Source organism: Eptesicus fuscus, chromosome 1 (genome assembly GCF_027574615.1).
Source record: "Eptesicus fuscus isolate TK198812 chromosome 1, DD_ASM_mEF_20220401, whole genome shotgun sequence".
Classification (NCBI taxonomy): domain Eukaryota; kingdom Metazoa; phylum Chordata; class Mammalia; order Chiroptera; family Vespertilionidae; genus Eptesicus; species Eptesicus fuscus.
Window position 1 is genome coordinate 22,317,857 of NC_072473.1, and position 13,766 is coordinate 22,331,622.

At 38.9% G+C, this 13,766-nt stretch overlaps 1 protein-coding gene across 2 annotated transcripts in view; it reads right to left on the reverse strand.

Moving 5' to 3' along the window:
• Nucleotides 1-13,766, reverse strand: part of DMD (dystrophin) — a 1,914,059-nt gene that overhangs the window by 822,257 nt on the left and 1,078,036 nt on the right. For both annotated transcript variants that reach the window (XM_054720874.1, XM_028129748.2), the window contains exon 43: nucleotides 4,674-4,838. In XM_054720874.1, coding sequence (XP_054576849.1) covers nucleotides 4,674-4,838 — 165 coding nt within the window. The remainder of the gene's footprint in view (nucleotides 1-4,673; nucleotides 4,839-13,766) is intronic.

The following is a 13,766-nucleotide window of genomic DNA, read 5'->3' on the forward strand; positions in this document are numbered from 1 at the left end:
CTACAGACTCAATAAAAAAAACAACTAGACTTAATAAATGAATTTGGTAATGAAGCAGGATACAAAATTAACACCCAGAAATCTATGGCTTTTTTATACACCAATAATGAACTCACAGAAAGAGAAATGAAAAAAGACAATCCCATTTATCAATGAAACCAAAAAATTAAGATACTTAGGAATAAACTTAATCAAGGAGTTAAAGAATCTGTACTCAGAAAATTATGGGACACTAGAGAAAGATAGAGGAGGACATACACAAATGGAAGTATATACCGTGTTCATTAGGATTGATAGAATCAACATCATTAAAATGTCCATACTACTCAAAGCAATCTATAGATTCAATGCAATCTCCATTAAAATACCGACGGTACAATTCACAGACCTAGAGCAAACTCTCCAAAAATTGATATGGAATAAAAAAAGACAGAATAGCTGCAACAATTCTGAGAAAGAATAACAAAGTTGGAGGGATCACAATACCAGATATCAAGCTATATTACAAAGCTACTGTTCTCAAAACTGCCTGGTATTGGCACAAGAACAGACATATAGACCAATCGAATAGAACAGAGAACCCAGAAATCAACCCAAGCCATTATGCTCAATTAATATTTGACAAAGGAGGCAAGAGCATACAATGGAGTCAAGACAGTCTCTTCAATAAATGGTGTTGGGAAAATTGGACAGATACATGCAAAAAAATTAAACTAGACCAGCAACTTACACCATACACAAAAATAAACTCAAAATGGATAAAAAGACTTAAACATAAGACAGGAAACCATAAAAATCTTAGAAGAATCCATAGGCAGCAAAATATCAGACATATCGCATAGCACTATCTTTCCAGATACAGCTCGTAGGACAATGAAAACTAAGGAGAAAATTAACAAGTTGGACTACACCAAAATAAAAAGCTTCTGCACAGCAAAAGAAACCCTCAAGAAAACAACAAGAAAGCCTACTGCGTGGGAGAACATATTTGCCAATGTTATCACCAATAAGGGTTTAATCTTCAACATTTACAGGAAACTCATACAACTTAACAAAAGGAAGATAAACAATCCAATAAAAAAATGGGCAAAGGACCTAAATAGACACTTTTCAAAAGTGGACATACAGAAAGCCAAGAGACATATGAAAATATGTTCAAAGTCACTTATCATCTGAGAGATGCAAATCAAAATGACAATGAAGTACCATTTCACACCTGTCAGAATGGCTATCATCAACAAATCAACAAATGACAAGTGCTGGTGAGGATGCGGAGAAAAAGGAACCCTCGTGTACTGTTGGTGGGAATGCAGACTGGTGCAGCCACTGTGGAAAACAGTATGGAATTTCCTCAATAATTAAAAATGGGAAATCCCATTTGACCCAGTAATCCCACTTCTAGGAATATAACCCAAGAAACCAGAAACACTGGTCAGAAAGGACATATGCACCCCTATTTTCATAGCAGCACAATTTACAATAGCTAAGATTTGGAAACAGCCTAAATGCCCATCAGCAGATGAGTGGATTAAAAAAACAGTGCTACATTTACACTTAGGAATACTATGCTGCTATAAAAAAGAAAGGACTCTTACCATTCACAACAGCATGAATGGACCTGGAGAGCATTATGCTAAGCAAAAAAAAAGCCAGTTGGAGAAAGATAAATACCACATGATCTCACTCATTTGTAGAATATAATGAACAACATAAACTGATGAACAAAAATAGATTCAGAGACACAGAAGCATCGAACAGACGGTCAAACCTTAGAGGGAAGGCAGGGGAGGATATATTTGTGTAGGGGGGTAAGAGGTCAACCAATGGACTTATATGCATGCATATAAGCATAAACAATGGACACAGACAGTAGCGGGTGTGAGGGCATGTGCTGGTGGGGGGTGGGAGCTGCTGGGGAAAGGTCAATGGGGTAAAAAGGAGACATATGTAATACTGTAAACAATAAAGATTTTAAATTAAAAAAAGAATAAACTAGATCCAAAATAATTGAGAATGTGGCTGAGGTCATTGTTTATTGGACCAAGTAACTGTACTTCTATGTTGAGATTATTTATTAAGTAATTAAAAGTAAGTATTGATAAGACACAATCACAATGGAGAATGGTTGCTTTTCATATACCTCTGAGGACACTATGTACTAGATAGGTGGAAAAACTAAGAAATCCCAGAACGATGCCTTCTCTTAATGTTGATATGGTTTCATTCTCCTCCAGTCTTGTTTTTGTGACCACACATGACCCAAATGCACTGTGACTGGTGCATCAGAAGCCACGCCTTAGTGTCAAGACCTCCACTATGCCATCACTGTACAGGGTGTCTTGTTAGCTGTCCTGCATACTTTCTTTTTTAAAAATATATTTTCATTTATTTCAGGGAGGAAGAAAGATGGAGAGATAGAGAAAATCAATGATGAGGGAGAATCATTCATTGGCTGACTCCTGCACACCCCACTCTGGGAATTGAGCCTGCAACCCAGGCATATGCCCTGACTAGGAATCGAACCATGACCTTATGGTTCATAGGTTGATGTTCAACCACTTAGCCATGCCAGCTGGGCACTGTATTCTTTCTTAAACTTAATTTAATTTTTTTTCTGGGTAAAGCCTATTGTGACTTGCATTTAATCATCAGACTGAATCCAATACCATCCAACTGGTTGATCAGCCTAGGTTTTGCACTGATGAAATGATGTTTACCTGTGACTGACTCTGTCATCTGCTTTAGCTATCAGAATGTTAGACATAAATATAAGGAAGAAGTGGGGTAAAAATAGTGGAGTGTACTTTGCAAATATAACTCATTTTAGTTATATCAAAGCTCTCTCTCTTCTTAGCCTCACTCAATCCCATCTTCACTAACCTTTTACTTTTCTTTTCTAGATGATCTTTGCACTTCCTTTTATCTTTGCTTTATTTCCTATAAAATAGCAACTACATGGAAACAAAGTTGTTAGATAATTAAAATCTTATGAAGTAAATACATGGAAGAATGTGGGTCAATAAATTAAAAGATAAATTTACTTAAAGATGCTACATAGCATATTTAGTCTGAAATTACCTATTATATTAATTCATAGGTTGAACTTTCATTTGGATTGTTTTATTTGATTGCCTACTTAATGTCGTTGGCCCACAGGATATGTAAAATGGGGCATCATGTTGGAATAAGTTCTTAGAATACCCTCCTGGAAAGGGAGAGAAGATAGAAACAATCAATGTTGATGGGGACACTAAAACAGGAGGTGATGGTATCTGATATGTTTGTATGAACCATAGGCTTACCTGCAGCATCTCATTACCATGGTTGACTCATTAAGCATTTTTATTCATTGATTCAAAAATACTAACAATCACCCACCATATGCTGAGTCCTGGGGCTATTCAGAAATAAGGGGAATAAGAAAGATAAGAAGATGCCCTCTGCATTCAAAGAGCAATGTGATGAGATAGTTAGGTCTGTAAAATTTATGTGAAAAAAATGCCAAAACCGGTTTGGCTCAGTGGATAGAGCGTTGGCCTGCGGATTCAAGGGTCCCAGGTTCGATTCCGGTCAAGGGCATGTACCTTGGTTGCGGGCACATCCCCAGTAGGGGGTGTGCAAGAGGCAGCTGATCGATGTTTCTCTCTCATCGATGTTTCTAACTCTATATCCCTCTCTCTTCCTCTCTGTAAAAAATCAATAAAATATATTAAAAAATAATTATGTGCAAATCAACATACAAAGGCTATTGGCGATAGATACAGAGGTTTATAAGAAATCTGAAAAGGGTTTTTTTAGTCTACTTGAGAGTATAGAAGAAAGCTTTAAGAAGCAATGATACTGAATTCAGTCTTGAAAGATGGAAGAAAATTAATCATGAGAAAAAAGAAAGAAGTCATTTAAAGAAGACAGAAGATCAAGAACAAAGACATGGCATCAAGCTACATGCATATAAAGATACAATATAATGTGTTGTGGCTAGGCTATAAGGAGAGGTTGTTGGCAGAATAAGAGGAGAGAAAGGTAAACTGGAGTCAGTCTGAGAGGGCTTTATATAAAGTCTACTAAAGAGATTATACTTTATATTTGTAGGTACCTAATCTCCTAAATGACTTCAGCTATTGATAAGAAGTCTACAAACATACTAAGTGCAATTAAAACAGGAATGGAAAATGGATTGTGCCCTCGCCAATATGGCTCAGTTGGTTAAGCATCGTCCCATGCACTGAGGGGTCACCAGTTCGATTCCTGGTCCGGGCACATACCCGAGTTGCAGGTTCAATCCCCAGTTGGGATGTGTTTATGGGAAGCAACCAATCGATGTTTCTCTCTCACACTCCACATCAATGTTTCTCTCTCTCTCTCTCTCTCTCTCTCTCTCTCTCTCTCTCTCTCTCTCTCTCTCTCTCCTTCTTCTTTTCTCTCTCAAATCAATAAAAACATATTAAAAAAGAAAATAGATTGTAGTAGTAAATATGATGAAGGTATTCTAATGATAGAAATTTAATGAATATATTAGTGCTAGAAAATGCTGTAAACAAACAGAAAATGTGAGTCAAATAATAATAACCAACATTATAACAACAATGATAATGATTGTAACAAATGAGAAACTTAGTTCATTGTTATTGCCCTTCTTTTGGAAAACAATATTTAAAGCAACGAGTCCCTACCTTAATATCAAATGGTCCTCTTTGATTTGGTTGATTGAGAATTTCCAACTGATTCCTAATGGGAGACAGCCACAGAAGCAGATGATTTAATTGTTCTTCAAGCTGTCCAATATCTTTTATGTTAGCCTCAAGTTCTCCTTGTTTTGTAGGTAAGTCTCTAGAAACCTGCAAGGAAACAAAAGAAAAATATTTTCATGATTTAAATAAAAAAGAAAAATGGAATATTTTCAAAAATTATTTGTTATAAAATGTTATAGAAATTTACTGTATTTGGTATTTTAAGAGCACGATATTGATTACTGACATGTGTTACCTGTTAGAATTTAATTTGTGTATTACAAATAACTGATTAATAGTCTTTCCAAAAATGTCTATGCTTATAAAACAGTGCACCTTCTTTAGTAAATTGAAAACACACACACACACACACACAAACAAAAATCTAACTCCAACCAATAAAATTAAAGAAGTGTATTCTTCACTTAACCACTCACTTATTAAAAATAACAGTGTGTCGTGTATTATAAGCCAGACACTCTGCCTTTGCACTTGCATTTTTGTGAGTGATAGTTAGTGAGCTCTAGTATAACCAAGTAAAACAGAATCAGAAGATGAGAATAAGAAGTAAAAAAAAATCATTTGGATTAGAATAGAACCTAAAAAAATGACCATAGGTTATGTTTATTAAGAGCTAACTATGTACCAAGCACCATGCTTGGAAGTTTCACATTAATTGTCTTGTTTAATCCCCGAACAACCCTATAAATGAATAACATTGTGGTTGAATTTGAAATAATTTGGGAAGCAGAATGATATGCTGTTCAACATTGTGGAGTCTGGAATTAAGCTACTTAGTTTTAATTCTTGGTTCCAGCACTTTCTTGGCACATTAGCCAAGTTTTTTAACTCTAAATGTCTTCTCTATAGAATGAGGATAATAATAGTACCTGTTTCATACGGTCATTGTAAGAATTGTATGTAATCCATGTAAACAGCTTAGAGCAATGCTCTGGATGATAGTGAATGACAGGAAAATCATTAAAAATTAGTGATTATTGCTCAAGCTCAAGTGTAAATAGAGAGCTAGGATAAACAAGTATAAAGTCTTTTTCTTCAGATTATCAAGGCCTAAAACAGGTATACAGAAATAAAGAATTTGAACCTGCAATAGCAACTCTATATTATCTTATTAATTATTAAGGATACTATGATTATAATACAAAAATTACATTATAATATGAACACAAATGTTATAATATACATATAGAATATAATAATATTACAATGATACTATGAATAGAGAACATCTTAAAAATTAAGATACCTAGGGATAAACTTAACTAAGGAGGTAAAATACCTGTACTCAGAAAACTACAGGACACTGAAAAAAGAGATAGAGGAAGACATAAACAGATGCAAGGATATACTGTGTTCATGGATTGGTAGAATCAACATCATTAAAATGTCCATACTACCCAAAGCAATCTACAGATTCAATGCAATCCCCATTAAAATACCAACAGCATATTTCACAGACCTAGAATGAACTCTCCAAAAATCCATATGGAATAAAAAAAAAAAAAGACAGAATAGCTGCAGTAATCTTGAGAAAGAAGAACAAAGTTGGAGGGATCTCAATACCAGATATCAAGCTATATTACATAGCCACTGTTCTCAAAACTGCCTGGTACTGTCACAAGAACAGACATATAGACCAATCGAATAGAACAGAGAACCCAGAAATTGACCCAAACCACTATGCTCAATTAATATTTGACAAAGGAGGCAAGAGCATACAATGGAGTCAAGACAGTCTCTTCAATAAATGGTGTTGGGAAAATTGGACAGATACATGCAAAAAAATGAAACTAGACCACCAACTTACACCATACATAAAAATAAATTCAAAATGGATAAAGGACTTAAACGTAAGATGGGAAACCATAAAAATCTTAGAGGAATCCACAGGCCGAAAAATCTCAGACATATGCTAAAGCAATTTCTTCACTGATACAGCTTCTAGGGCAATGGAAACTAAAGAGGAAAATGAAAAAATGGGACTATACCAAAATAAAAAGCTTCTGCACAGCAAAAGAAACCATCAAGAAAACAACAAGAAAGCCAACTGCGTGGGAGAACATATTTGCCAATGTTATCTCTGATAAGGTTTTAACCTCCAACATTTACAGGGAACTCATACAACTTAACAAAAGGAAGATAAACAATCCGATCAAAAAACGGGCAAAGAACCTAAATAGATACTTTTCAAAAGAAGACATAAGGAAGGCCAAGAGACATAAGAAAACATGCTGAAAGTCACTAATCATTCAAGAGATGCAAATCAAAACAACAATGAGGTACCACCTCACACTTGTCAGAATGGCTATCATCAACAAATGACAAGTGCTGGTGAGGATGCGGAGAAAAAGAAACCCTCGTGCACTGCTGGTGGGAATGAAGACTGGTGCAGCCATTGTGGAGAACAGTATGGAGTTTCCTCAAAAAACTGAAAATGGAACTTCCATTTGACCCAGTAATCTCACTCCTAGGAATATATCCCAAGAAACTAGAAACACCAATCAGAAAGCATATATGTACCCCTATGTTCATAGCAGCACAATTTACAATAGCTAAGATTTGGAAACAGTCTTAGTGCCCATCAGCAAATGAGTGAATTAAAAAACGGTGGTACATCTACACAATGGAATACTATGCTGCTATAAAAAGGAAGCAACTCCTACCATTTGTAACAGCATAGATGGTTCTGGAGAGCATTATGCTAAGCGGAATAAGTCTGTCAGAGAAAGATAAATATCATATGATCTTACACATTTGTGGAATATAATGAACAACATAAACTGATGAACAAAAATAGATCCAGAGACAGAGAAGCATCAATCAGATGCTCAAATCTCAGAGGGAAGGTAAGGGAGGGTGGGGCAAGGGGGAGAGATCAACCAAAGGACTGGTATGCATGCATATAAGCATAACCAATGGACACAGACACCAGCGGTGGGGTGAGGGCAAGAGCGGGGGTGGAGGGTGGGGGATAATGGGGGATCTGGACACATATGTGATACCTTAATAAAGAAAGGAAAAAAATGTAAATGAAATGAGCACACTAATATACTAGTGTATAATGTAAGCAATGTCCAATACTTTGGAATAACTGCTTTAGATACTTTAATAAAAAACTAACTAATGAACTTCATAGTCTTTAATTGGACTCAGAATTGTGGGGAGAAAAGGATGATAATGGATAAAATAACCATTCAATTAATTTATGGGGGAATAATTTTATATAAGCTCTTATTATATGTAAACAACATGCATTTTGAAATATGTTGTATATTTCAAAATATACACATTTTAGGCTCCCACAACAATATTTTCTTGGAATACTAATTTTAAGATGAATGGGAAATATTGGGCCTGCCTTGTTTGTTGTATGCAACTGTATCTGGATTGGGGATCTGTGAGTTAGACTATAGATCTTGGCTACATATGACTAAAATTATATAAATACTAGTGGCCCGGTGCATGAAATTCATGAAAGGGGGGGATGTCCCTCAGCCTGGCCTGCACCCTCTCCAATCTGTGACTCCTCGGGGGATGTCCGACTACATGGACTATTTGGATTTTGTATTCCACATGGTCCATGTACCATATTTGATTTTACAATTTGAAAAAGTAGGGAACACTGGTCTTCATCTGTAATTTCTGCCTTAATTATATGGTCAATGTCATCTTCTGTTCATAATTTGGATTCACTATCTGATATTAATAATATATGAGCATGAGGCAGTCCACATTTCTGAAATTCAATGACATGAATTTTAGCTATTACTTTGCCAAATAAATGGAATCTATACTAATAAACGGGTAATATGCTAATTAGACCAGATGTCCTTCTGGACAAAGCCATGGTGGCAGGGCCGAGGCAGAGGTGGTTAGGGGCAATCAGGCAGGCAGGCAGAGGTGGCTAGAGGCGATCCGATCAAGCAGGCAGGCAGAGGGGTTAGGGGTGATCAAGCAGGCGGGGAGAACAGTTAGGGGTGATCAAACAGGCAGGCAGAGTGGTTAGGAGCCAATGGTCACAGATTGCGAGAGGGATGTCTAACTGCTGGTTTAGGCCTGATGGAAATCCCCCAAGGGGTCCCGGATTGGAGAGGGTGCAGGCCGGGCTGAGGGACGTGCCCCCCATGCACAAATTTTGTGCACTGGGCCTCTAGTAGAATATAATATAGAAAGGAAAGGTATCTATATATATAAAATCCCAGCGACCAAACGGTGGAATGACTGGAACAACCAGTTGCTATGATGTGCACTGTGGTGGCCAACTGGCTCAATCCAGGCCCCAATTGGCTCCCACCAACCTCCTGCAGCTCCTCTCCCCAGTTGGCCACTGCCCCTCCCTCCTGGCCGGCCCTGCCTGTGGTCCCTCCCCCTGGCTATCCAACCTCCTGGGGTCTCCCCTAGAAGAGCCCCTTGATAGGCTTCGATTGCCGGCCAGGCCTAGGGACCCCACCTGTGCATGAATTCGTGAACTGGGCCTCTAGTTTACATATATCATTTAAAAGAGCATTCAGCTTAATATTATAAACTCTGGCTACTGCCCTAGCTGGTTTGGCTCAGTGGATAGAGCATCGGCCTGGGGACTGTAAGGTCCCAGTTTCGATTCTGGTCAAGGCATGTACCTTGGTTGCAGGCACATCCCCAGTAGGGGGCATGCAGGAGGCAGCTGATCGATGCTTCTCTCTCATCGATGTTTCTAACTCTCTATCCCTCTCCCTTCCTCTCTGTAAAAAAAAAAATCAATAAAATATATTAAAAAAAAACACACACACAAAAACTCTGGCTACCAAGTCAGGTCTGTTTTCAACTTTTTGCCAGCATTGCAAATCGTTTGTAATATTTGCCCATTTGGGGTTGAATGTCATGGTTATGAATAAATCGGGCTTGCCATACTTTGTTACAATTGCCATAGCATCCTGATATCGCTGTTGCATATTTCTGGGACTACCCTCAAAAGTTGATGGAAGTATTATCATTTTCCCAATCAGCACATTGTCATTTTCAGATCTAGATGTGAGATAATCCATTAAGCCACAATATTTTTCAACTCTCAACTTAGATTGGTTTGTTTTAATGAAATTTATCTGATTTGCCTCCATTTTTGAATATGAATCCACAAGAAACTGTTGAGTTAATTTTCCTGCATTTAAAATAGGATTGAACGTGTCCTGCACAGAGAGATGAAATCCATAATACTGCATTTGTGTGATTCGTGTCCTTACATTTTGTCTAGTATTATTGTCGAATACACTGTTTTCTCCGAGTCTTAATGCAATATCTGTTTCCCAGCCTTTTTCACCATGTGGAAAAAGACTAGGATATGTCATTTCATCTAATGTAGGAAACAGGATACTGATTTGTTTCATTTTAGTGGCATTCATATTATTTGGATCTGGTTTACAGTGAATGAGCAAGTCCCTTTGAAAAGGAGGTTCTCCATCTTCGTTACTGAATATGACAGCAACCTCGGTTACACAGGGAGAATTATATCTACCTGGATCACTGTTATGATCATATTTAAAAGCCATTGTTACTTCCGTGGGAGCAATACTTTTTGTTGCTGCTTCAGATTGGGCTTCCTTTTTTATCTCATGTAGCATCTTGTACGATTTTGTTAATTCATTTATTTCATGCATAGGGTTGTTGATGTTGAACATGAGTCTTTCTGAGCAGCCCTGGTTTTCTGGCATTGCTAATCTTTTACTTGTCACTTCGGCCGTATCTAAAATATAGAGTTGAGCAAACTTCCAAGAAACACCATCTGAAGAATGTAAAGTTCCAGTATGGTGATAAACTTGTCTGTGTATGCTAAAATAGTATGGCCCATATCCTGATGGCGATGCAATATTTGCACCCATTGAAGCAAAAGCAAAATAACTATTTATGGAATGAATATTTTCCATGAAATTTTTATTGTCAGAATCTTTATTTGTCATTAATCTTTTTAAATATGCCAGGTATTCTGAAAAACATATATCATTTGGACAAACTTTAACTTTGCTACAACATTAAGTAAATTTTCCATCAGATGGTTTTTCATCACATAAATTTAGTGATAGGCAAAATTGACATCTAATGGTCATTCCACCACAACTATGTTTGAGAATTTCATCCTCATGTACTCTATTTTTGAGGAGAAGACAGTTCCTACCAGTATTGGTAGTACTTGTTGATGACTGTTCTTTAGACATATTCTGTTGTCGCCGCTGCCTTCTTTCAACTTCAGAAGCATGTTGGTCTTTACACATTTTCTGTTGATGACACCAGCTTCTTTCCACTTCAGAGCTACGATGTGCCAATAGTTGCTCTTTAGATACGTTCTCTTGCCAACACCACCTTCTTTCAGCTTCAGAGGCATGTTGGTCTTCAGACATTTTCTGTCGATGACACTGGCTTCTTTTTACTGCAGAGCTACATTGTGTCAATAGTTGCTCTTTAGACATATTCCCACCTCCCTGCTGTCAGGGTCTGGGATGCAGGTGAATGAGAATCCTGGCTGTCAAGCCGCTGAGAGCTAGCTGACCAATGGCTGATTCTGGCTGATTCTGTGGGGGATGGGACTCCCTCCTCCCTGCTGTCAGTGTCTGGGCCAGCACCCATGCCCATGGGGACACAGCGTCAAGTCCACCTGTGCCAGGAGGCCAGAGTCAAGTCCCTGCCCACATGTGTGTGCTTCAAAATCCCATGAGATCCAGACTTGCCTGTGCCCACACAGACAGATGCAGCATCAAGCTGCACAGAGTTGAGGGACCCTCTGTGGAGCCGCCCCTGCGGCGCGTGGGGCAGCAGCCGGGACCCCCCACCCCAGTGGGGCTGAGGGAACTCCGGCAGCAGGTGTGTGGAGCAGCTGCCAGACCTCCCATCATCACCTCATGGGGCTGCGGGAACTGCAGCGGCAGGCACAAGGAGCAGCTGGCCTTGCCCCTGCTGTGCACACTGCCATCTTGTGACGGTGTTATGGTGTGAGGGTTAATTTGCATATTACCTCTTTATTATAGAGTACTAGAGGTCCAGTACATGAAATTTGTGCACAGGTAGGGTCCCTAGGCCTGGTCAGAGATCAGGGCCAATTTGTTGGGCAACTGGCAGGGTGATCAGGGGGCCCCCACTGGCACTTGCCTTGGCAGGCCTTGTGCTGTCTGCTCACTGGCCCTGCTCCCTACCACCACCAGTTGCCTCCCTCTGTGGGGTGACCAGCAGGGAAATCGGGGACCCCCGCTGGCACCCACCTTGGCTTGCCTAGGGCCTGCGGGCTGGGGGCAGCTCCTGCATTGAGCATCTACCCCCTGGTGGTCAGTGCATGTCATAGTGACCAGTCATTCCACCAGTCATTCTGCCATTCAGTTGATTTGCATATTAGGCTTTTATTATCTAGGACTAGAGGCCTGGTGCACGGATTTATGCACTGGTGGGGTCCCTTGGCCTGGCCTGCAGGGACTGGGCTGAAACTGTCTCTCTGACATCCCCTGAGGTGTCCAGGATTATGAGAGTGCAGTTCTCAGGTGACACACCCCGAAATAGGGCTCCCTCCTCTCTGGTTCTGGGTGCATTGCCCGAGAACTGCAGTTGCCAAGTCACCGCAGCTCGGCAGTTCCTGCTTTGAGCGTCTGTCTCCTGGTGGTCAGTGTGCATCATAGCTACTGGTCAGAGCATCTGCCTCCTGGTGGTAATTGCACGTCACTACCAGTCAGATGTTTGGACAGTTGGACAGTCGCTTAGGCTTTTATATATATATATATATATATATATATATATATATATATATATATATATATATATATAGAGAGAGAGAGAGAGAGAGAGAGAGAGAGAGAGAGAGAGATGGAAGGCAAATAGAGGCTGTGGCTTTTATAAGGTACCAACACAAACTTTGATTTTCATTCCTGGTGGCTTTTCCTGTGTGGGGTGAGGAGTCAAAAGGACATGTGTGGGTAACATGGAATGTTTGTCCATGAATAATGAATCATGATACTGTATCTGCTTTATCTGAACTGTATCCTGCTATAAAGCCTAGTAAACAAAGTATTAGATGAAGACCTATTTGTATTTCATGAGTTTTAACCCATAAGGACATCTATGGTGCTGAACTATATTTACATATATGTGTGTATATGTGAGTGGGTGAATGTTTGTGTATGTGTGATAGTTAATATCACAAATGTAAATCCACGTATATACTATATAATCAAATACTTTTGATTTATCATTTTCAGCATTTATAAGGAGGTAACTAGTTTCTTTTTATTGGATCATTTCCTACTCAAAAAGCATTTTACAGCTTCAACTTGAAACATCTAAGAGCCTCTAGATTCTGAAGCTATCAGAAATAATAGCCATCATATTTTGCTAAAATCTCTAATGTAGAGTTATGAACTCATTTATACCTGATCACAAAATAGTCTGTGTTTCATTTAGGCTCTGTTTTGGTTTATTTTTTATTTTTATTGATTTCAGAGAGGAAGGGAGAGGGAGCTAGAAATATCAATGATGAGAGAGAATCATTGATTGGTTGCCTCCTGCACATCCCCTTTTGGGGATCGAACCCAAAATCTGGGCATATGCCTTTGACAGAAATCAAACCAGGGACCCTTCCATCCATAAGTTGATGCTCTATCCACTGAGTAAAACCAGCTAGGGTGATATTTGTATAACTTTTTAAAAATATATATATATATTTTATTATTTTTTTACAGAGAGGAAGGGAGAGGGATAGAGAGTTAGAAACATTGATGAGAGAGAAACATCAATCAGCTGCCTCCTGCACACCCCCTACTGAGGATGTGCCTGCAACCAAGGTACATACCCTTGACTGGAATCAAACCTGGGACCCTTCAGTCCACAGGCCAATGCTCTATCCACTGAGCCAAACCAGTCAGGGCATCTGTATTACTTTTAACTAAGGTTGTTGGTTTCCTTCTCATCACCCAACCCACTCCTTCCTGGTTACAGAGATAGAACAATTTCTGGCAGAAAACAGTACAATTGGTGAAATCTGACTAATATCTGGAATAATTGAAT